The sequence below is a fragment of the Notolabrus celidotus genome, chromosome 8 (assembly GCF_009762535.1).
Source record: "Notolabrus celidotus isolate fNotCel1 chromosome 8, fNotCel1.pri, whole genome shotgun sequence".
Lineage (NCBI taxonomy): Eukaryota > Metazoa > Chordata > Actinopteri > Labriformes > Labridae > Notolabrus > Notolabrus celidotus.
Genome location: NC_048279.1, coordinates 17,845,668 through 17,870,049, shown reverse-complemented (window position 1 = coordinate 17,870,049; position 24,382 = coordinate 17,845,668). Strand labels below are relative to the sequence as shown.

Sequence of the window (24,382 nt, the reverse complement as noted above, 5' to 3'; positions counted from 1 at the left end):
CCCTCAGGGTGTAAACTGTAACTGCATCACATTTTCAACCACACCCAGCATCAGTGTTGGGTGTGGTCACAATGTGTACTGTTGTACAATAGAACAAGTATTTAGAGTGTTGAAAAGTCAAACTGTAGTAAGGTTTGCATTTCTACTTTGGACTAGAAGTCTAAACAGAGATGTTCAACTCTGCTTATATTGCTCTGTATGGCTGTTTATTGATCACACTGTGTCCCCAAATGAAACATCCTCCTCTTCATTCCTTTCGTCTTTTTTTTGGTGAAACTATGTGAACTAAGATTGGAATAAATTGTAGATGTTTATTATTAATTGTGACAAAAGTTTAAAACAAACACTTGACCACAAACATCACATTTTTATCGTTGGCATTGTGGAAAATGCTTTATTTCGCAGGTCAAACAAACAAAAAACCACTTGGGGGCCACTGACACAAATCTCATGTTCAAACACTGTCAGTCTGAGTCATTGTTGCGGTAAGGTAAGCACATGATGGCTGAAAGTCTGTAAGTTTAAGTGCTGGAAAGCTGAAGCACAGAGTTTTCGCGCTCCCTCCCAGTGTCCTCTCACTTGAAGATCTTGCCCTGGTTGAAACTTTTACCCACATGCTTGAAGTCTCCCTCCCAGGCAAAGTACTCTTTCACCATGGTCTTGCACTCCTCGCTGTTTGGATCCAGCTTGCGCCAGTCGTATGATTCGTAGTCGATTTGCCAGTCCGGAGACAGCTGGAAGAGAATTTAAAAAAGTTGTTATCAGAATGCTGGTAAATTACCTTTAAGTTAATTAAATCCCTAGAAGTGATACTCATATCAAAACAGCTCAGTCCAAGTCTATGGAGTTCCAAGACGTGTTCACTAAAACAGTCTTACTAAGTACATTTTGGGTTACAGTGTACGGTTTGTGCCCATTGCATGAACCAGCCTTTAACTCACTAAACAGAGATGACTGGGATGAACATGGTCTCAAGTTTCTCTGCCCCCATCAGATTAAGACTGCATGCCATAACAGGACACGGCCTTGCCCAAAGACAGGGGACCATCCACAAAACCAGGACAATCAAAGTGTTGTGGAAAGTTTGTTCTCCCTTTTAAATACTTACAGTGAAGGCCAGATCTTGACCCCTGAAGATCCAGATGCCAGAGATGATGCTGTCGTTATTGGTGCCGAACAAGATGACACTGGCGAAGGCATTCTTTCTGAGTTTGTCCAGGCGCTGGAACATGCCTGTGTAACACATGGAGGGGTTGAGACATGCTGTTAATTGTATCCATGAGGCAGAAAAGTCACACAGACTATACTCTTCTTTTTTTAAATCAAGGATACTATTTAACAAGTCTAGTTTCTAAAATCATTCACCGCAAGCTTCAAGCTTCCTTTTGCTGGAATGGCAGAAAAATACAACTGAGAGTTCACTTTCTACTGTGCCCATAGCATGAACCAGCCTTTAACTCACTAATCAGAGATGACTGGGATGAACATGGTCTCAAGTTTCTCTGCCCCCGTCAGATTAAGACTGCGTGCCATGATTGGACACTGCCTTGCCCAAAGACAGGGGACGACATGCTGTTTCTAAAAGGAGGATGACACCTGATTCAAGAAGAGGCCCATTATCTCAGTGGAAATAGCTGCAACTTTCCCCAAGACTAAAACCTTTGCAAGTCATAACAATAGAAAACTCAAGAACAAAATCTTTTTTAAAAAGTCATCAAAAGATTTGTTTTAAGCTTGAGATAGACTCAATTAGTATCTGTTGTGATCTTCTGACTGATTCTGTATTCTTTGTATTATTTTCTATTTCACATTTTTTTTCTCAGGGTTGCTATGACTTATTTCGTGTTCAGCAATATTTTAGTATATCTTTTAAGACGTTTTGAATTGTGATTGTTAATTACTGTTTTTTATTGTTATGTGTGGACCCCAGGAAGACTAGCGACCACGTTGTGGAAGCTAATTGGGATCCGTATAAAGAATAAATAAATGAAACAGATCAAACTGATGACAAAAATACATCAGTTAGGCTTAAAACGCATCATTCTAAGGATTGCAGTTCATGTTTAATAATTCATCAAGCCAAATGTTTAACCATTCATTTAGAAAAGTCATTCAGATATAAGACTGATTTAAAAATAATTTACCCCCTTCATGGTTATGAATAAAACATACACAAAACCTGATCAAATTCAGGTATGAAGAGAACTCTCAATTGTCTTTGGTCCTTCAGAGAGACTCAAAAAGAATATTTTTTCCAGACAAAAATATGAACCATACATGAATGAGGGTCCAAGGCTGGAAGTCAAGTCTCAGTCTAAAACATTTACCAAACCACATATTTTCAAGACTGTAACCAAAACGTAACATTTGTTCATTTCCAAAAACTTGACTTCAATTATATTCACATGGTCACATCAATCGAGTCTCACCTGTAATAAGGTTGCAACTCTTGAAGGTGAGGGTGAGTTCTTCGGGGTATTTGTACTGGCTGTACCAGACGGAGTACCCCTCACTGTCAAAGTTCTCCCAGAAGTGGGGAATGGCTACTTTCAGGGTGTCCTCGTTGGAGTACTTTCTTTTGAACTCATCCATGACAAATGGGCTGAAAGAGAAAACAAATAGATCAGGTCCATTAGTCCTGCAGGCTGTAAAAAAAAAAAAAAGGTGTGGGAATAAGGTCAGTGTCATTATGACATGGCCTGATACATGTTTTTCAGTACTGCAGTATTGAAGTAGTTGGCACGCAACATTTTGGTAAATGAAAAAAAAGGTAGGGATGGTTGCTGCCTGCCTCCCAGCATAAACTTAAGGATCATGTTATTGAAGTTACAGCAGTTATAACTCTGGTTTGTGCCCATAGCATGAACCAGCCTTTAACTCACTAATCAGAGATGACTGGGATGAACATGGTCTCAAGTTTCTCTGCCCCCGTCAGATTAAGACTGCGTGCCATGATTGGACACTGCCTTGCCCAAAGACAGGGGACTACCAAGTTTCCTTCCAAATGTGTAGTAAATTCTAATCTTTATAGCATGTGATTTAATCTGGGAACAGTCAGCTTAACATGAAATGTGTATGCCAGAACAACATGGAAAGCATTGAGATCTTTGTACCTCTTTGATAGGTGTGCAAAGGGGTCCTTGGCTTTTGGCTCTGCAGCCAAAGCAGCATCGCAGTCATCCATCTCCTCTTCAGGGGCGGGCTTCTTCTCTTCCTTCTTCTTTTCCTTCTTCTCCTGGGGTTTGGCTGCCTCTTTTCCTCCCTTCTCTTTCTTTGCAGGGGCCTCTTTCTTGGGCTGCATCTCAGCAAACTTCTTGGCTGGATGAGGAGAACAAAACAATGGAAAACATGTTTTCAGTTAAATGTTCCATTATTTCACTTTGAGTTTGCACTCTCTAAAACCACTCTGGCTGGGAGTCTTGCAGCTGTTTACCAAACACAACAAGCAATTTAATGTTTACGGGAACATTTTGTGTGTGCTATAAATTCACTATTTCATTCAAATCAATTTAAATCATGAATATTCAAATAAACTCACTGTTTCGAACTCAGCATCTAGTCCCCTTTGTGTAATTCATTGACTTTCTGCGTGCCAACCACAGCATCTTCACTGAGGCTAGCCTTTTTAAAACACAGCTTATTTACTCTATAACATGAAAGCTTCACACTTGGCCCACAGTTCTAGTTTCCTGAAGCCTAATATTTAAACCAAGTGCTTGTATCACTAACATTTTACAAAGCCACACAGAGAAACAGGTGAGGGCAAATATTAGAACCATCACATTCTACCACTCACTACCTGCTTCTCTATTAGCCTTCACTGAATTTAGAGAAAGGATGTGAAAAGCTTCCAAAGGCCAACATTTTTACTTCATGGACTATAATGTATCAAAAGAAAACAAACAGAGCATCTCCCTTATTAGACCTCTTCAGCTCAGAAGTGCACCAAGCTGAGTGTTATCTAATGAGACTTTCAGTTGGGAAAGGCAAAATACCTCAGTGGACAAACAGCCTGAAGCCACCACTTATGCTTCTCACATATAAGTAGTAAGTCTTTATTTAACAAACTGAAGTAAATTTGAAAAAAGAGACTTTGGAATGTAATTCAGTCTTTCCAAAAGAGAGGGAAGCTAGAGACTATTGTTTCACTAATGTAGAACATGGGAAGGAAAAGGTTTGCAGGAGACCTGGACAAGTGCAACAACAAGTGTTATTGTTATTGGCATTGGGCCAAATAAAGCAGGACAGCACAAAACAAAGCCTTGATCTTATTAAGAGAACGCCATAGGTTTTAGATCTTCCAACAATAGTCTGTGGTTTGTGCCCATTGCATGAACCAGCCTTTAACTCACTAATCAGAGTTGACTGGGATGAACATGGTCTCAAGTTTCTCTGCCCCCATCAGATTAAGACTGCGTGCCATGATTGGACACTGCCTTGCCCAAAGACAGGGGACCACCTACAGCTGTGAGATGAAGAAAACTCTCATCCAAACCAACCTTTTCCCCCCCTCGAGGATTTATTCCAGATGGTTGAGCTTTTCATTATTAAAAGTTGCATGACTGTCAAAAACTATCCTAAACAGCCAGTAACTATTTGTGTTTTTGTAAGATTTAAGGGTAGCTTGCTGCAGCTGGCTTGTGCACTTGATTTGTTGGTCCTGATCTCGTGACTCTCCTGTTACTCACCATCAAACTGTGCCATCTTTTCACACAGCTTCACCTCTCCGAGGACAGCCTTGAACTGCTGCTGGTTTACACAGGTGGAGAACCAGCGAGTCACGTTTGAGTAAGGCTGACGGAAGGAAGGCTCAAGAACCTGAAGGCAAAGAAAGAGGAGGTGTTACAGCTTTTTGATTTAATGAATTCTATGTGGCTTTGTGCTAGTGTTGTCTGCTGTATGAAAGTCAAACCTGTTTGTAAAGCCAGAGCATGGAGCAAGCCACGCTGATGTCTGCTAGGCTGATTCTCTCCCCCACCAAGAAGGTGCGGGTGTTGAGGTGCTGGTTCAGCACTGTAAGGACCTTCTTCACATCTTCTTTGGCCTGTTCTGTGGCCTGGAACAATCCAGACAGAAGAATGACTTTGCAGGATTGATCAGCATATACATTTTTGCACATGATCATGTACCAAGTCTCCACTACAGAATGGTGTAATCCAGCCAGGCAAAACTTGCACCAAGCTTCCATCAAATCTAGCAAATAATGAAATCCCTGTAGTTTTTAAACAATATCTTCAACTTTTTCTTTCCCTCTCTCTTCCTCTGTGTTTTTTTTTTTTTCATTTCATTTTTTCTTTATTTTCCTCATTTTCTGTTGTAAAGCACTTTGGATCAATTGTGTTGTGTGTAAAGTGAAATATAAATAAAGTTGAGTTGATTTGATATTAACCTGCATACCTGCTTGTTGAACTGCATGATTCCCAGGGTGGGGAAGACCCATGCGCTGGCTGGAGGGATGATCTCTGAGTCAGCAAAGCTCACCCATTGCAGCACCTGGGCGGCGGCCTGGGGGGTGGCACCACGAAGGACTTCATTGCTCACTGTAGTAGTGAATAGACACCAATAAGAGATCTAGACAATCATTTTTTTAAAAGGGCAGAGTTAACCATCTGTATAATCTTTTAGTTTTAATGCCCAAATTTAATGTGTGCATGACAAAAGTGAACCATTTCAGTACTTACAGTAGTGAGCAATGGCATTACTCTCAAACAGACAGAAGCCGTCATCTCCCTGGTAGGCAGGTACCTACGAACAACAGCACAATTCAGGAATGTTACACATTTTTACAGGGAGTCAAATAATCAAGAGCATAATGCGATATGTTACACAACAGAGTTATTTTCATACCAGTATTAGCTTTATTAAGATGCTTAAAAGCCCTCTGAGCCAAGCATAACTGGACCAATCCCATACCTAGAAATGAAACATACACGTACCTTTCCCAGAGGGAAGTTGTTAAGGAAGGCTGGAGTACGGTTCGTCTGCCCGAAGGTGAAGGCAGGGGAGCTGGTGGCCACTTTGAGGCGAGCACCACTGTACTGGGCTGCAATCTGGGCCTTGAAGGCCCGCCAGTTCTCTGGGTATGTGTACAGAGTCTGGAGAGAGGGGAGACAACACGCAATCACGCAATTATTCAACAGTCAAAAACTATTTATATTTATATATATATTTATATATATATATATATATATATATATATATATATATATATATATATCTTGTTTCAGAAATTTGAGTATGACTTTAAAGCTAGCAGCTAAGCCCACATTCATTCAGTCAACTTTAATAGTTCTCATTTTAAGTCTCACTGTAAAGAGGAAATAAATGCAACTTTACAGCTGTTCCTCTTTTACAAACTTTGCACATGAAAAGCTACAAATGTTATTTAAAGTAAGGTCACATTTGTTTTAGTGTTCTTCACATAAAGTAAAGATGCTACACGTAACAGGATGCTAGACCATTTCACAGACTAAAAGGATTGGGAACAGACGGCAAGTAGAAAGTTTAAGATTTGACTGAAAGCTACCATGGAAAATTTTAGACAACTACATTCACAAATAACTTATTTATACAATAGGTTTTCAGTTACAGCTCGCTTCTGAAGCTAACTAATGTAGCATTCAAAAACCGGTCTGGTAGTGTAACTCTATAGGCTTTGTTCACAAGTTATTCAGCTAGCTTAAATATGGCAAGCCTGGGGACAATATACATTTTTAAAAAAAGAATAATGCAAATCCGTGCAAAACGCATCAGAAACACGTGTAGCTCGAAAATATAACTGTAACGTGGCACAAGCCTGGGCCATGAGAGGAGTGTCATTCAGTATGAATGCAACGTCATGACACGGATAGCTAACCTGTGATAGAATCGACACCGGATGAAATTCCCCGTAAATAAACCCTGTAACGGCTACCAAACATACCAGACGTTAAGTCTATAGATAGAGGTACTATATTATAGTACAGATGGGCCTGATATTCATCGGATTGAGTCAGATAAGTTGAAAGGAAGCTCCCACAATGGCCATCTCTCCATCTTACTCACCCCTGCCGCCATCTTCAGGAAGAGAGAAAGAAAGAACGAGGGCGCGCTCCTCTGACGTATTTACGGCCACACACCGTGCGCGCTCTTTAAATGTGCGCGTTCACGATTTGCCACCGCTTCAATGCCGACGTGGTAATGCTGCTATACCCCAATTGAAACTTCTGAACCATAGACTGTATAAAATATGTTTAAAAAATAAATAATTTACTGAACAGACATTAATGTAAACACCATAGACTGTATAAAATAGGTAAACACTAAATATAGATGATGCTATTGTGCACCTGAAGTGCAAAACACTACTGCAATTTAGAAAACACTATGGCAACTTAGAAAACACTACTGCAAATCAGAAAACACTAACCAAACCGGAAGTTGTAATGTAAGTAATGTTAAAAAAAAAAAATTCTGAACAGACATTAATGTAAACACTAAATATAGATGATACTACGGTGGCCCTGAAGTGCAAAACACTACAGCTAATCAGAAAACACTATGGCAATTTAGAAAACACAACGGCAATTCAGAAAACACTATGACATTAACCAAACTGGAAGAAGTATGTACCCTCGGGGGACATGACTCGTTTCTGATTGGACTGAGGGTACTTACTTTTTCTGGTTTGGTTAATGTTGTAGTGTTTTCTGATTTGCCGTTGTGATTTGCACTTCAGGGCCACTGTATGATACACTGTTTCAAAGATTAGTTTAAAGATCAATTCTACAAAAAGATTAACATATCGACATATTTCAAATAAAGGAGATGCATAAATTTAAGAACAAGTAAAAAATATTTTATTGGAGTCCTACAACAAAAAGAAAAAACGCAGCATGTGGCTGGTACAGAAATAAAAAGTGTACATGAAATTAAGTGAAAATTATAATAAGAACTACTTCTGCATTGAATACCATCTTGCTATCAATTTTGCCAGCATTAACCTGACAATGCTTTCTTTTTAGCAGCTGCAATCTACAAATGCTGGCTGTACAGTTTAATGAAATAATGGAACTAATGGGCTTCTCCTTGCCCTGCGCCCTGCCCTGTCAAACAGTGTTAAAAAAAAGACCACAATTTAAACAAAGATTAAACTTGGTGAGTAAATAAAATGTTCCATGTGAAATGTTCTCCTTCTGTGGCAAATCAGCTCACAAGACCTGTAAATAAAGTACAGAGGGCAAGTTTTATAATCACAACATAAAAAAAAGGATTTTTTTTTATAAATCAGGTCATACACAACACAACTCAAATAGTTCAACTTTAATTGCAGTCACCACCATAACAATGTTATTTCTAGTACTCACCCAGATAATCATCCATGAGGGATCCAATGGCGAACTAAAAACAAGAGAAAGGCTATTTTAACTACATGTAAATTAAAATTATGTATGTCACTTCTCTCTATTATTGGGTCACATGTAATGCTGTGAGACATTTTTTCTTGTTATTTTTTTCACATATACTGTGATTAAATCTTACAAAAAATCAAGATAATTGACTGACAAAAAACACTTACAATGTCATTCTTGTCCACTCTTGTCCCAACAATCTTTAACCGAATTTCATCGTCTTGCTGGATTACGATATCCTTAAAAAAGAAAAGAAAAATAGATGCAAGTTTCTGTAATCAGGATAGAAAAAAGAAAAGGGGAGCAGCTCCTCAGCTACTATGCAATGGAATGTTTTGCTTTCATAAATCCCCTGAAACATATCTTCTTTAGCACCAGTATTCGTGTTGCAACACAGATCTCTACATTCACGTAAGGCAATCATTTGATAAAAGTGACTAAATAACTTTAAAACAAACTCAGTTAGAATTCTTACCTCATCGACTGTCTTGTAACAAGGAGGATTCGAATTGGGGTCAAACTCCATTTCTGAGGGGATGGACTGCAAAAAACAAAGTGTGATTACAATAACCGAAAATCAATGTGCAGAACAAAGCCAACCAACCAAGGGAACACCCAAAGATGTTAAGCGGACTCACATGGCGAGAGATGAAGCATGACATGGGACCGATCTCTGTGAACAACCCAACCTGCAAAGAAAAGTTGTACTCTTTAATAAAGTACGTATAAGTCAGTAGATTTTCAGTTACGAATCACTTAACAGATAAAAAAAAAATCTTCATGGGGAGCACAGTTAATCTAATGAAGTAAACATTGCACACTATAAGTAGTGTTTTGCTGGACTCAGACGTGAGTCAATATAGAGCATAAGTAAGTTTTCTTTATGTACATTTCTTGGCCACATTATTATTCATACCACAGCACCTTTGAAAAAAATAAAATACAATAAAAAAACTGCAGGATTAATTTGGAAACAGGAGACGACATACGTTCTTGATATTAAAACAACAGTTTGTTTTTCAATGTGCAGAAAAAAAAAGTTTTGGGAAAAATGTACATGTTTTGGACATTAAGATGTACAGATAATGTCAGTAACCAAGCAATGCATTCTAAGACTATATGGTGAGATCCATGAACTGCATGGAGAGATGGACCATATAGGTAGATAATATGTTTGGCACTGTAAATGTCTCTTACCTTGTTAACCTGAGTAACTACAGCATCCACTACCTCCCCTTTAAATGGGCGGAACACAATGGCCTTGTACTTCACTGGATAGAGGACAAACCCTCTTCCTGGCTGGATGACACCTGCACCGATGTTGTCAATGGTGGTGACTGCAATCACAAAGCCATACCTAAACGAGAGACAATACATTAATTACATATGTATGTCAAGCTTTTATATGCATGATAAAACGAAAAACTTACATTACTTCAAAATGATTCATAGTCTTTTTTTTTTATTCTTATTCATACTGACACATAAGGTTACATTTTTATGTGTTTTTTTTAATAAGGGATCAGTACAAAGAATTAAAAGTGATTGAGACTTCTTTAAGTTTTCAAAATCCTTACACACAGGTTATTGAAATATTAAAGATGATCTATGGGCGAATCCTTATAGAATATTATTTTACTTGACGGTTCATCCTAAACTCAAGACATGGGTGTCGACACACACCACTACATTGATTTAATTTATATACCTTACATTTTCAAGTCAAAGCACAGCTTTTAAACCCTTTAGCTGAGAATCCCTCCCCCCCAAAAAAACAACTGAATTGTATCATTGGACATAATAAAGTCTTGCAGCCACTCACTTGCCAGTGCAGGTTCCCTCCACTTCTGTGAAAAGTTTCTGTTTCACAGTGTTGAGGAGATTAGGGCCAAAGTATCTTGGATGGAGCAAGATTTCATGCTCCAAAGAAATCTGTTGACATAAAAAAAAAACAACGTTCATAACAGTCAGAAGAAAAAAAGCAATACGACGGTGTTAAAGTTGATGTTAGCTGTGTCTCTGTATTGATTAACCCTCCTGTTATGTGGCAGGTCAAATTGACCCATTTTAAAGTTAAAAATAAGTATTATTTTGCATTTCTAATGTTACAGTGGATTAAAGGCTAGTGGTATTCAGAGGTTCCTTCCATCTTAGGTGATATATGCCTTCCAAACCAGCTAAATACAGCATAAAAGGCCAGCATGTGACAGAGGTGTCAAGTGTTAATGTAAAATAAAATAAACAAAAATCTATGTCATGTAAAACTATAGTATTTATATTTAGGGCTTTTCAATGTACATTTTAAAAAGTTTTAAAATGAATTTCATTGAAACGAGTGAGTTATCCTCATTGAACCATGATCCGTGAGAATTAAAGAACACTATTGCACTAAATACTGATTTAAATGGTTAGTAATGGAGTTAATAATGAGATGTCTATTGGGATTTTTTGGGGTTCAGACACTTCTGGATAATTGAATATGCCCTTGGTCAAGTTGACCCAGGAACACTATTGCTGTCCCTAAGAAACGAACATAACAGGAGGGTTAAACACGAGAGAAGAACTTGAGTCCCTGCACTAATGAAGCTATGTATGCAGCGCTAATCAACTTAACTATTAGATACATTTAGTCCAGCTTCAGTAGCATTGCTAACCCACGCACTGGTAAACAACACACTCATACAATACCAGTAGTAGCCACAAAGGCTTAGAAACATATTTGTACTTACATGGTAAAACATTTCTTTTATGTTCCGTACGTTCCCTTGTAGTAACCTTATTTATCGCAAAATTAGAAGTCTTTTCTAAGTGAATGAGAGGAAAACCTGCCGCTCGCTCACAACCACAAATATAAATCACTTCCGGGGTAATGGGTCGATGTTAAAAGCCCTGGGTAAGGTCTGTCAGGTACATCCGGATACATCCCTGGGTTAGGTCTGTCAGGTAATGCGCTCGCATCCACTGTATGCTATACTTTTTTATTTAAGCCCAGCATACCTAATGTGATTAAACTTGAAGCTATATGAAACGAATGTTAACCTGAGGTTTCTGACTGTTAAAAGGAAGTTTTTCCTCACCACTGTAACTAGCTAAATACTGCGATGTGCAATGCTCATGATGGATTAGGTGGGGTCAGACTGAGTCTTACCCTGTCTTGAAGTTGGGTCTCTGTTCATAATTTGACATAGTGTGGTCTAGACCTCCTATGTTTGTAAAAGCGTCTTGAGATAACGTTTGTTGTGATTTGGCGCTATACAAATAAAGATTGATTGATTGATTGATTGATTGACTGTGGGTATTGACGGCTCTAAATTCAATCAAATGTATCCATCAGATCGACCATGGAAACAACAATACATGTCTGCAATGCAGACCCCCCCAAATTTGTTGTTTTTCTAAATGAATTCCAAATATACCTAAAATCATTGAAAATAATGAAAGGACAAAGAGCACTTAAAATATACGGTTCCCTAAAATAATTCCTCACTGAATTGTAAAATCCATTATTGTATTATTTATTTTCTATGTATGTACACTACCACTCAAAAGTTTGGAAACACCTTCTCATTCAAGGGTGTGTATTTATTTTAATTATTTGAAACACTGTAGATTAATAGCAAAGACATCAAAACTATGAAAGAACATATATGGAATTATTTGATGAACAAAAAAGTGTTAAACAAACCAGAATATGTTTTATATTTTAGATTCTGTAAAGTAGCCCCCTTTTTTCTCATGACAGCTTTGCACACTCGTGGTATTCTCTCAGTCTGCTTCATGAAGTGGTCTCCTGGAATGGTTTCTAATTAACATGAGTCTTGTCAAGAGTTCATTTGTAGAATGACTTGCCTTCTTAATGTGTTTGAGACCATAAGTTGTATTGTTCAGTGGTAGGGTTAGTACACAGTGGATAGCCCTATTTGACTACTGTTCTAATCCATATTGTGGCAAAACCAGATTATTTCATAGTTTTGATGTCTTCAGTATTAATCTACAATGTTGAAAACAATTAAAACAAATAAAAACCATTGAATGAGAGGTGTGTCCAAACTTTTGACTGGTAGTGTATTTTCTCATTTACCTTAAATTACCAACTGAGGGTGTATTGTTTCTGTATCTTTAATGATTGTTTGTGTATGATGTACCCATTGTTTGTTATGTACATCTATAATAAAGTTGAAAAAAAAAAAAAAAAGTCTGCACTGCAGGCTGCAGTCAAAAACAAACAAAGCCCGACCCCTGGCGGTGAGGCGGAATAATGAACGTGTCCATAAGGGCGGGGCCAAACAGCAGGCGCGACCAAATCCTGCATTGTGATTGGATGGTGTGACCACAGTGTTGACATCTGAGTTGTCAGAGGGAGACGGAGCATTCTAGCACGACCTGATAACATTGTAAGAACAAATACAATTTGTAACGACCCATATGTTTTTACCTTTTTTCGTGTACTTAAGTTAAGCAAGAATGACATGTGACTGAAAGTTGAGACTTTTTCAGTTTTTGCTTCGTTTGACACACTGAGTGGATCTTCACAAGTAGTCTATTTGTACTTCCTTAGCCGACTGACATGGCGAGAAACCTCGTCTCCAAGTTGTTTCGTACATCTTTAATCACACAAAGTGTAAGTTATTTGCATGAGCAACTTTTTTAAAAAACTATTTCGTGGCTGAAGTTTTCCTAATGACCCATGTGACTGTGTTGTCCTCCAGGCGTCTCTCCGGTCGGGCTGCGTGTCTCGCAGAGAGGCTGCGGCGGGGATCAGATATTTCTCCAGTGATCCTCCTAAGAAGGAAGAGAAAATCAGTCGCTATTCCATTCCTAACAAGAAAGATCTTCCTTATGATATGGTGGAGCTTATGGATGAAGTTGAGTCAAAAGTAAGGAAATCCTCTGTGGCCATCAGAATGTACAACTCCTCCCTCTGATGACTGAACTATATTCTGTACTCTGTGCGATAACGGGCAATATCCCTGCCACTTTAACATCCTGTATACCAGGGGTGTCAAACTACTTTCAGTTCAGGGATCACATACAGCCCAAGTTGATCTGAATGGGCCGGACCAGTAAAATCAAAGCATAATAATCTATAAATAACAACTCTAAATGTTTCCCTTTGTTTCAGTGCAAAAAAGTACAAGTACATTCTGTAAATGTTCACATTAATGAACTATTTTTCTACAAAAACAGCTGTTGTATTTTTGGCCATGATGAGTCTCATAGTGGGGCCGAATATTTTACTCTTTAAGCCCTGAAACCTGCTGCGAACACACCAAACACAGGTTACCCATTCACCTGACAGAGAGTGTAATGTTAACGGCAAAAGAACAGAGATTATAATAATGAAGAAAGTAAAGTTGACTATTGTTGACTCCCCAGCTCCAGCATGAACAGTTTGCTTGCTGGACAGTGTTGTATGAAGGGGTGTAGTGCTAGTGTTACTAGTGACGGAGCGCACCTGTTACGGATTCACAAGTATGGTAAGCATGCGCACGATATGTGGCTCCTTTCAAAGATTGTGGATCCACCGTTCAAATGTGACAAATGTACATACAATATACGTAAACTTCAGTGCTAATTGGATCATGAAGTGCTCTAAAAAGTCTTTATGAATCTCAACCAGAGTATGCAAACAGCAAGTAATCTATTTTCTCACTTTGAGATAAAAAGCACCGTTCAGGTGCGCTCCGTCAGTACTATGATTTTATGTGACCCCCAGAGGACAAATCTGAAATAGTAGTTACTTTTATTGAAAAATTGCAGTTAATGTCTTCTCTGTAATTTTTTCACTTTGCAAAGTCGTTCCGTGGGCTGGATTGGAACCTCTTGTGGGCCGGTTTTGGCCTGCAGACCGCTTGTTTGACACCCCTGCTGTATACAATACCTTCATTCCCAGTGCTTTGTACATAGCGAACTGTAACTATTCTCTTTATACTTATTATAAATCCAATTTATATTATTTCATTCATATTAATATTTTATTCTATTCCTTCTTTCTATTAATATTTTGACTTTTTCATACTGTATATTAGAGCATTCTGTAACAACTTAATCCCCCCCGGATAAATAAAGTATTTCAGATTCTGATGAAACATTACATATTTTACGATACTGTCATTTGATTTCACCGAGTGTCCAACTTCATATTTTCTTACAGAGTGGATTTCTGCCTAACGTCTTCAAAGTCCTCTCTCACAGACCAGCAGAGTTCAGAGCCTTCTTCGCTTATTACAATGAACTCATGAACAAAGAGACAGGTGTGTGTTTGTGTTGTCTATCAGGTGCATTGAGTGTGTTGGTTTGAGCACCACCATCTTATTCATGGCATAATCCAAGACCCCTAAACAGTTCACTGTGTTCAAGGGGGAAATTTTGTATGCTGATGTTTTATTTTATACCAGAGTTGTGTGTTGTGCCTTAGTCAATGATCAAGCAGAGGAGGCAGTGTGGCTGAAGCTGTCATGAATACAGTCTGATAGAAACAGGTGAATAGAGGGAAGGGAGGTAGAAAAAGAAGATGGGCTGTAATATAGCAGGGCATAAGAAGAATGCGGTTTTACGTGTGAAGTTGAAACCAAATACATGCAGGCTGCTCCTTTTTCATTATTGATCTTGTTATAATTTTGCACATAAAATTGATTGTTTATTTATTGCACCTTCAGTTCAGCATTACACTGATTAAGAAATGTTAATTTAAGGCTATACCAACTGATACACTCAAGTTTGAACAATGGAAAGAATATCTTAATGCCTTGTTCCAGCTTTTCAACTAACATGTCTAATGAGAAGACATTAGACACTTGAACAGAAGCCAGTCTAGATCTGGCCCACTTCACTTTAGCTGATAAATTATTAACTTTACAAAAGCAAACTCTGTAAAAACCAAACTGTGGTTATTGGATTACTATAATCTGGCAAATAGTTATATGAATTTGGCTGTTGAAGACAATTCACCTCTAAGTATTTACATCAGCTAAGAGCTACTGAACAGTATAACCAAACTGAAACACAGCACAACCTTACAATTCTCACAAAGCTGAGTCTTGACCTTTCTCACAGCTTTTAAACTGAGCATCATAAGCTTCTTTTGCATGAGATTGTTGGAAGGTTTTTGGTGTTGTCACTACGCCAAGAATATCAGGGAACTTTTTCCCTGTACAACTTTTTAAAGAAAACTAGAATACATTTTAAACTGGGATGTGGAATGATGTAAAAAAAGAAGAAAAAACATGTTTGGATTGTGACAGTGGAACTGTGTTTTTGACAAAATGTGTATAATGGACTAAGACCTTTTTTCCAAGTATGTCATGGTGATTTATTTGATCATTTTGTAAATGTGTTTTTTCACTCTTGTAAACGATTCTTGTCCTCTAGGCAGATTAACCAAGGCAGATCGAGAGCTGATCGTAGTGGCTACAAGTATCCACAACAAATGTCTCTACTGTGTGGTGTCCCACAGTGCACTACACCGTATCTACTCAAAGAACCCCACTCTTTCTGATCAGGTACCATCTTTATTCAAATTATATATTGAATCAGTCATATTTCCCATTCACTCTAACTAGTTTCTGTCCCCTTTCCCCCCAGGTTGTTGTTAACTATGAGAATGCAGACCTGTCTCCCCGGGATCGTGCAATGCTGGACTTTGCGATGGCTGTGTGTCGCTGCGACACCATCACAGATCAGCATTTCAAATCTTTGGAGGAGGTGGGCTTTGACCGCGAGGATGCCTGGGACATTGCTGCCATTGCTGCTTTCTTTGCCTTGTCCAACCGGCTCGCACATCTCACAGACATGAGGCCAAATTTAGAGTTTCACAATATGGGCAGAGTACCACGGGATAAGAGCAAGGACAGCGGACAGGGGAAAAAGGAGTAATTTTTCAGTATAATATCAGTCATCAGAGGTCACATGTGTAGATCCTGTTCTTTTTAGGTCTATACCAGATGTTTTCTGATTCATCTCTAAATGAATGCAATATCAGATACTGTGGAATGAGAGAAACAATCTAACACTGGAATTATTTAGTGTGCCCTGTGATCAAAGTGAGGGTCAATGCAGAAGATAGCATCCATGATTGTATTTATAAATGAGATTTTCTGTGCAATTTAAGCAATCCAGTTTTCACATAGACCCTTAAAGTGACATTTTTGAAAAGTTCCTACAGTTGCCCTCATGATCCTGTGTAAATAACTCACCACATTTTCATTTCAGATGTTAGATATGCATGACATAAAGTTACAGTTTATTGTGAGGATAGACAGCTTCATTTTTAGATTAATCTACACAGTTAACCATTTCCTCTAACTGAATCCTGTCTGCTTTTTTATGTTAACGTTTTACATTTTGGGTGGTTACTGTGTTCCTTCAAAAGGAATGCTGTTTTCTGACAGAACTAGGGTACAGGATGAGCATAACAGCAGCACATCAAAAATGCTGGTACGAAGAACACTATGAGATTTACAGACACAATTAAAAAGCTACCTTAACTTCAGTGAGTTGGACTTTTTGCTTCAGAATTTTTAAAAAATAGTCTCCTGAAACTCTTACGCTTGTTTGCTGGTTGAAAATGCTTTTGTTATGTTCTGTTTTGTTGTGCACTTTCTCTGCCTGTGAGAGTAAATGGCATTTTTTCACAGGATGATCACTTGTGTTTGAAAGTTTTGGAATAATATCAGCCTCTCTAAGTTTTCTTGTACTGCTATGTATACACATTATTTCCTGCTAATAAATGAGACATGACACTTTAGAAAATGGCTTTTTCTTTGGGAATGACTGCTTTGTAGTCATCACTTTTGTGATGAGTTTACTGCTGAGGGGTGTGGCCACCAGATGGCACCACATCCACTCATTATTATAAAGGCCTTAATTAAACCGAACACGAATAAACAAGGAACGTAAGAAGTGTGATCTTTTACTCAGATGGAGCTGCAAGTCTGATTCATTTCCCATCATATTATGGGAAAGGGATTTTTGTTTCTGAATTGTTTTCAAATTATGAGCATTATTGAATCCCCTTTTTTTTCACTCTACAAGTTCTCTCAATCCACGAAATAGTAAGGATCAAACCACATTGCTTCATATCTTTCACAAGAGATGTTTCTCGATTCTCTACCTTACACAATATTCTTCTCAAGTTTATATTTCTGGCAACCTACTTTTAGTCCTGACATCCCTGTGCTGTCTTTTTTATATATCTAAGGTTGATACATGTCAAAAATGACAGCAGCACCAGAGGATTTACTTTGAGAGACGTATGAGTGACAGTAAAGTTGCAAAAAGAGGATTGCATTAACATCCGATTTGTCTTTGTCTTTTTCTTTTAAGAACCAGCTCAGACACTAACACTCCAAGAAGATATTCATACTTGATAAATCCATATTTCTGAAAAATAGCTCTGAATGACAGATTCCAGTCCAAGGAATCCTCCGACAGATGCACAACCACATTGTTGTGCTGTGTGAAAATGAATCCATTGTAAAGGTCAGTTCCTGCCAGGCTTGTCTCGTCCTGCTCTGTCCTCATGGCCCTGATTAAGTGTCAAATGTCTCAGGAGCTGCTTGAATACTATTACTGTCCCTCATTAAGCACCAACCCTTTTGACCCCCATGCCCCCTGTCAGTATTAAAAGGAGACAACAGGCTCCGGACAAGGCTCTTTTATGGTTTGTGGTTGCCCTGCCATCACTCATGTGATGCCGTCTCAAATATTCAGGCCAAAAAAGAATGTAAAAGGATATTTCTGAATTATTCTGTTTGTGGTGATTCATCCTGAAGCTTGAAAATAAGATTAATAGCTTTCAGGTGAAAGCTCTCAACAATTTGTTTTAGCAGCCTATTGGTGCATTGATGGACAAATCAATATGATTTTATTCCTGTGAAAGATTGGTGCGGTGTCTTTATTCTCCTGAGACAGATAAAACAAGTCACTATACACACGACAGAGAGCAGGAGTAAAAGGGGAGGGCATGTGGGAGTGGGAAGAGTGGTGAAGGATTGGTGAAAAACAGTGGGAGTACACATTTGATGCGCAAATCAATAGATTTAAGAGCATCATTGTCATCAGTTAGTGTTAAAATGTATGGTTATCCTTCATGGTGCCAAAGTGTAAAGGTTGCCAGCTGAATGAAATAGAGTCAAAGAAGAACAGAAGCCATCTCAAGTTTCAAACTTACTTCGACATCTCTTCCTCACAATCCTTCTGAGGTGAAGTATTGTGTAAGAAGTCTTCAATAAATTACATAAAGCATTCCAAATATGTGTTGCCATTACTTTAAAGTGTGAACCACATGCTTCTGGCAAACCTGCCCACTTCAATTGAAAACAACCTTCAGAGTTATCCATTCTTCCACACATGCAGAGGATGGAGCCAGAGTGGGTTAAATCAAAAGAAGACAAGAAGATTTACAGGATGTTCTTACCCACGTTATCTCTTCACTTATTTTTTCCTCTTTATTTTTTCCTCTTTATTTTTTCCTCTTTATTTCTGTGGTGAACAACCTGTGCATAGTTTGCTTTGACTTACTGTAAGACTTCTATTCAAAGCCGATGTTAAACCTTACACCCTACTTTCAACAATGCATGTTTACTTGTGACAGCTTGAGGAGGAGAGCCAATGATGTGGCAAAATGAATGACCAAAAATCAAGATATGAATCAACAACTTTCACAGTTTTAATTCTGCGTTTATCAGAAAATCTCAAGCAGAGAAATAGATAATATAAAGATTGAATGATGAATGATTTAAGACATTGTTTGTACACTTGATCTATCAGATCCTTGAGTTTAGCAACACTTTTGGAATAAAACGACTTGTAGACTAAATATTAGTACCTTAAAAGGAAAATAAAACGGCTACTTTCTAAGTCCCCAATATAACCCAGTATTTAATAATTACATACCATTAAAACCAGTCATTTGAATAAACTCAGAAACCTCAGTTCACTGGAAAGCACTACAATCAGGAGATTTCTTTGATATAAGAGTCACTACTGTGATCATAGTCATGCTCCATTGTGTACTGCAATTTACAACCTATTAATTCAAATCAACATTTGAGCTAGAGCTCATGATCACATGATTTGTTGAAGATGTATTCTGGGAAATGAATTGACTGGATTACAAATAATGTGATACCAGGAATAAAGCACATTAGTTTTGAATAGGAAAAAAACAGGAAATAATAATAAATGTAGTGACTGTAACAAACTGATTATATCACATAATCTATTTTAGGACAGCTTTTCCTTCTAGTGAGACGCCTGGACACAGGAGGATGCTCTCTCACTGTGACTCACTGAGAAGCATGCAGACAGTCATAATGGCTGAATTCTAACCAAGCAAGCACATATGGAACAAATTAATAGATACAAGACTCTGCCCATTATCATCCATGTAAAAGTGTGCATGCATGTGTGCAAATGTTGCATATACGTACAAACTGTCATGTTTATTTGTGTATACAGTCATTTAATCACTCTGCAGCAAAGAGTGAGAGTCTGTGTTGCAGCTGAGGTCATTTGCATTAATTCAGTTTGATTGAATTTCACATGTAGACCTGGGACTACTTTTCCTTTTTCTGCATGTCTGGTCCCTACAGACTATATAATGGCAATCAAACATGCAGTCAGCCACACAGCTGTGACACAAAAAGGACATGTTTTAGAACTGCAACCTAGTTTTGAAAATTGGTTGCACCAAAGATTACAGACATGCATAAGAGTAGAAACATTGCTAGGGACTAAGCATTTGCAGTTGAATTTTGGGTGCAGCAATGACTTTAGATAAAAGATAAATGATAGGGATATTCATACTTGGACTTGGGTCAGTACCTTACTCACTGTTTGTCTGAATGCACGATGTTAATGGAAAAGAAAACCCTTTTCCCAAGCTTAAACACAGTTGTCCTTTTTGTTTTAAATAATAATTCAAGCAGATCAGCTTATGATTAAAGTTGCTGCCAGTGTTAGTAACTCAATAGCATGGTCGAGACGCTAGAAGGCAGGAACCAGAAAATTCTGTTACTCCACAGGATGACCCCTGCCCAGATCTGCAAGATCCAGCTTGTTATGAGAGTGCAGTCCTAACCACTACAGTCAAGTGCCGCCTTGTAGGGCTGAGGTTTATCTACTTTGAAGTACATTTTGGCAATTCAAAAGCATAGTCTAGACCAACGTGGTAGGAGGCCAGAGAATTTTAGCTTTTCATGACAAGGCCCTGGCTCTGGTTTGAATTCAGTACCCACTTGCTGTAAGGCACACCACTGTGCTGCTTGTAACTGCTTTCTTAAATTAGACAATATTCTGGCATATTATGCTGACTAAAAGAAATGTTCATACTGAAATATGAGGAAGCTTGAACATTCAACCTATCTCCACACAGAAAGACCCTAGCTGGAAATTGGGAATCTTTCTACTAGGTGCCAGTGCTAACTACCAAACTAACGTTCCTTGCAGAAGTTACTTGTTTAGGATCATTTACTTTCCAGTGCATTATTGTAATTCAAAGTTATGGTGGACATGGTGTGGTGGGAAAGCCAAAACTCTGGAGCATCACATAAATAGGTCTTAGTTGCATTGAGAACCCAGATCTCTCTTTGGTAAATGGACTTGTACTTATATAGTGCTTTTCTAGTCTTTCTGACCACTCAAAGCGCTTTTACACTACTCGTCACATTCATCCATTCATACCCAGTCACTCACTGATAGTAGAGGCTGCTATGTAGTAAGGGACCATCAGTATTCTCATTCGTTCACATTCACACACCTCTGAACAACAGAGGGAGCAATTTGGGGTTCAGTGTCTTGCTCAAGGACACTTCGGCATGTGACTGCCAACCTTCCGATTGATAGACGACCGACTCTACCCACTGAGCCACAGCCGCCCCAACTCTTTAAGTTGTTGTGTGTAAAGCAGCCTACCACAAAACCCCTATGGCGCCTATGGGTGTTCTCCTTTTCAAGTTTATCATTTTGACAGTACAGTATGGTAATTTGAAAAGCAGGGTTCCCAGTTCTGTGGCGCTAAGCACCACACCACTGTGCTGGCTTGGGGTGTTTAACTGTTCAAGCTTAACCGTTGTCAGTACAATATGGCAATTCAAACGTGTGGGCCATACTTCAGTGGGAAGATGCCAGAAGATTGAAGCACAACAAGGCAAGGCTTGACCAAGATTTGAACCCAGAGTCCTCATTTTGTGAGGTACCAGTGCTAACCACTAACCACCAATCACTGATTAGGTTGATTTACTTTTCAGCACAGTATGATAACTTAAAATCATTGTCCACACTCTTGTATGAGGAAGGCCAGAACATTGGGGCAAACCGCAAAGAAAGCCCAGGTGAACCCGGAACCCTCTTGATGTCAACAGTTCTAACTATCACACCACGATGCCACTTCAGGGTAACTACCTGTTCAAGTAAAGTGTTTGAACAGTACATAGAAATAATTCTAAAGCATGTTTCAGACTCCTGTGGACGATCCAGAAAGGGGCTGGTACTCCAATCAACACAGTGGTTGACGACAGTCCACAATACAGTATGGCGATTGCTGCTAATCAGAATTTGGAATTAAGCCAGCAGGCTCATAAGGCAGGATCTCAATGTTAGTATGTATTTTAATATGCCATACTTTCAATGAGATGGGATGGATTTGTCTTCTTTGTAAAGCATTTTCCATTACATGATCGCAATTCAATAAAAGTGCCCAATGTTGGAGATTCATGTGGTGGCAAAGTAAGCACCCACCCCCACAGCACATACACACACACACACACACACACACACAAACACACACACACACACACACACACACACACACACACACACACACACACACACACACACACACACACACCGTCAAGCTGTCCTCAGTTTCTTGCTGTTTACAGTTTATTTAATCCCAAAAATTATTGGAAATTCACTGCTGGTTGGCACCTATAACAAATTTCATGGTAATCTGTTTAATATTTCTCTGAATAATTTAGGCTGAACCAAAGTGGTGGCTTGACAAAACACCAGATTGTGCTACTATTCCCAAGTGTGTTGTTAGATTATGCCTGAAAATGGGCAAATGCATACTCTCTACACCCCTATCACCAATCTAGTATATTTCTATCCATGAACATTTCTGGTTTAGCAGGAAGAGCAACATAACATAAGTACAACAGCAAAGTTGACTTGAAGCACTTTGTTACTCTTACTTATCTTGTTTCCTTATGTCTAGATCTTTGTTTGTGTTGTTTTTGTTCTCGTATGTACGTCGCTTTGGATAAAAGCGTCTGCTAAATGACATTGTAACTTTGTAACAAAGTAAAAATTGAAATTCCTTTTATAATAAAAGCGTTTGTAGACCTGCCATGGCAGCTGTCACACATTTCATCATGGTGATTAAAGTTACACTGACACATGGAGAAATGTGTGGCAGCAGTCATGGGACCTCTAAATAGCAGTCATAGGAACAGAAAGAGATCTCTTCCTTGATTTGTACCACTAGGGATGATAAACTTAAATAGCAGCCACAGACATTTTCCACCTGAAGCTGTGCAAACTGTGTTTTCTCACCTGCTATTTGGCCTCAAAGCTAAATGACATGTTCTGCCTTTAATCATCCGGCTAACACAAAGGCAAACACTGATATACTGCATCTCCACATGGCTGAGTCTCTTTCATGACCCCCTCAATCAACCAGTTTGAGAAGTGTTTCAGATTAGTTCTAGACTGATAATCCAAATGCACACTCACTCAGATTACTTTATGCCTGCGGATTATGGGTTGTGCATCATCTCATATTTGCTGCTGTCAGAGAGATACACGTGCTTGTACTGTTTTAGTTTGTTTGTGTATCTGCGTGTGTTTTCTAGTAGGAATTTGTACGATATTTATACATGGGTATGTTTGCTATCCAGATTTATGCCTGTTTTTGGGAAGGTTAATCCCATTCCCTGCTGTTTCTTTCTATTTATAAAGAGCATTTTATTTCACAATAAAAGAGATGTTCCTACCCTCTCAAAGAAGCCGTAAAAAGCGTGACCTGCAGTCTGTCCGCTGAGCTCTTGAGCACACTGAAACTGATGGCTTGCTCATTAGATGGAAGATTGTTTAATCGCACTGATGTGATTGGTTTTGGCATCATTCCCAGCTTAAAGATCGGAAGCTTTATCCTGCTGTTTTTTCCTGTTTTCATAGTGTTTAGGTTTTGGATTATGCCTGAACCTAAGTTTTAATACTCAACTGTTATAGAAGTCCGCTCTCTGTGGCTGTCCTTGAAAGTTGGCGAGATGATCACTTGGCAGACTCTATTGTACGTATTTGCAAATGATGTGCTCATTTGTTTTTGTGTGCTGTGAATATAAATGTCATTTGACTCATTCATTGCTGCCATATCTCTTCTGGGGGATTTACACGTCTCACATACAAAATCCACGTTTTAGTTACAGCCTGCAGAAGGAGCCAAGGGCACAGTTATCCAGACCTCTGGCCCACAGAGAGGGAAAAGCTCTTTGCTCCACCAAGAAAACAACGAGGAAAGTAAGAGAAGACGAGACTGATGGATGGCAGGACTCCCTGTCCAGCCAACCCCAGTGCTGCTCTCTAATTTGGCCGTGCGTCACATTAGCATTCAGGCTGTTTCTTTTTCTCATCCACTGAAATGAATCACATCTTGTTACAGTAATGAAAGTGCCACGACAGAATTGATTAAAAAATGCGGTAATGAAAAACTGAAATGGAACAGTGCACAGCAAAGACAGAAAAATAAAAAAACAATAAATGAATTAGAACAGATGAGAGAGAATGATGAAATTATGAAAATAGACAAAAAAAATGACTGATAAAAGTTGAAAACACAATAACTTAACTTATCATTAGAGTCTTGCTGGCATACTAACATATCTGAGAGGCTGCACTTGAAAATAATAGATATTGAATAAGATTAGCACCTTACCATATTTACAGTGACAATGCTAACTTGTTGATGTAGTAGTTTGTATGCCTATTAT

The 24,382-nt window shown here is 38.6% G+C and overlaps 3 protein-coding genes across 5 annotated transcripts; 1 reads left to right on the top strand and 2 right to left on the bottom strand.

Moving 5' to 3' along the window:
* Positions 1–360: 360 nt before the first annotated feature.
* On the bottom strand, positions 361–7,168 carry eef1g (eukaryotic translation elongation factor 1 gamma). Its single transcript, XM_034689901.1, has 10 exons — positions 7,045–7,168; positions 5,937–6,095; positions 5,682–5,745; positions 5,398–5,540; positions 4,913–5,056; positions 4,689–4,818; positions 3,114–3,318; positions 2,430–2,602; positions 1,109–1,233; positions 361–734 (listed from the first exon to the last, which is right to left on the bottom strand). Exons 1-10 carry the CDS (start codon positions 7,054–7,056, stop codon positions 576–578), a joined length of 1,314 nt encoding a protein of 437 aa, XP_034545792.1. The 5' UTR covers positions 7,057–7,168; the 3' UTR covers positions 361–575.
* Positions 7,169–8,110: 942 nt separating this feature from the next.
* Positions 8,111–11,256, bottom strand: polr2gl (polymerase (RNA) II (DNA directed) polypeptide G-like). Its single transcript, XM_034689905.1, has 8 exons — positions 11,120–11,256; positions 10,213–10,322; positions 9,588–9,747; positions 9,029–9,079; positions 8,866–8,931; positions 8,558–8,629; positions 8,346–8,379; positions 8,111–8,198 (listed from the first exon to the last, which is right to left on the bottom strand). The coding sequence occupies exons 1-8, from the start codon at positions 11,129–11,131 to the stop codon at positions 8,185–8,187; spliced, it is 519 nt and encodes a 172-aa protein (XP_034545796.1). The 5' UTR covers positions 11,132–11,256; the 3' UTR covers positions 8,111–8,184.
* Positions 11,257–11,273: 17 nt separating this feature from the next.
* On the top strand, positions 11,274–17,136 carry si:ch211-175m2.5 (uncharacterized protein LOC568697 homolog). 3 transcript variants are annotated; one of them, XM_034689902.1, is made up of 7 exons: positions 11,287–11,333; positions 12,587–12,784; positions 12,949–13,011; positions 13,100–13,267; positions 14,545–14,644; positions 15,762–15,892; positions 15,975–17,136. In XM_034689902.1, the coding sequence occupies exons 3-7, from the start codon at positions 12,958–12,960 to the stop codon at positions 16,263–16,265; spliced, it is 744 nt and encodes a 247-aa protein (XP_034545793.1). In that variant the 5' UTR covers positions 11,287–11,333; positions 12,587–12,784; positions 12,949–12,957; the 3' UTR covers positions 16,266–17,136. The 3 variants fall into 3 exon arrangements, with proteins under 3 accessions (XP_034545795.1, XP_034545793.1, XP_034545794.1); XM_034689904.1 differs by lacking the exon at positions 12,587–12,784 and having other exon boundaries at positions 11,274–11,333; XM_034689903.1 differs by having other exon boundaries at positions 12,587–13,011.
* Positions 17,137–24,382: the final 7,246 nt, after the last annotated feature.

What these genes read in the sequence shown, in the direction of transcription:
- eef1g (XM_034689901.1), bottom strand. An exon ending in AAAGATGGCACAGTTTGATG is followed by an intron (nt 3,319 to 4,688) that starts GTGAGTAACAGG and finishes CTCCTCATCCAG; the next exon opens with CCAAGAAGTTTGCTGAGATG. An exon ending in GTCAAGATCTGGCCTTCACT is followed by an intron (nt 735 to 1,108) that starts GTAAGTATTTAA and finishes ATTCTCTTCCAG; the next exon opens with CTGTCTCCGGACTGGCAAAT.
- si:ch211-175m2.5 (XM_034689904.1), top strand. Translation starts at nt 12,958, where the DNA reads ATGGCGAGAAACCTCGTCTCCAAGTTGTTTCGTACATCTTTAATCACA. An exon ending in ACTCATGAACAAAGAGACAG is followed by an intron (nt 14,645 to 15,761) that starts GTGTGTGTTTGT and finishes CTTGTCCTCTAG; the next exon opens with GCAGATTAACCAAGGCAGAT. An exon ending in ACCCCACTCTTTCTGATCAG is followed by an intron (nt 15,893 to 15,974) that starts GTACCATCTTTA and finishes CTTTCCCCCCAG; the next exon opens with GTTGTTGTTAACTATGAGAA.
- polr2gl (XM_034689905.1), bottom strand. An exon ending in GAGGGAACCTGCACTGGCAA is followed by an intron (nt 9,748 to 10,212) that starts GTGAGTGGCTGC and finishes TCTCTCGTTTAG; the next exon opens with GTATGGCTTTGTGATTGCAG. An exon ending in CATGCTTCATCTCTCGCCAT is followed by an intron (nt 8,932 to 9,028) that starts GTGAGTCCGCTT and finishes TGTTTTTTGCAG; the next exon opens with TCCATCCCCTCAGAAATGGA.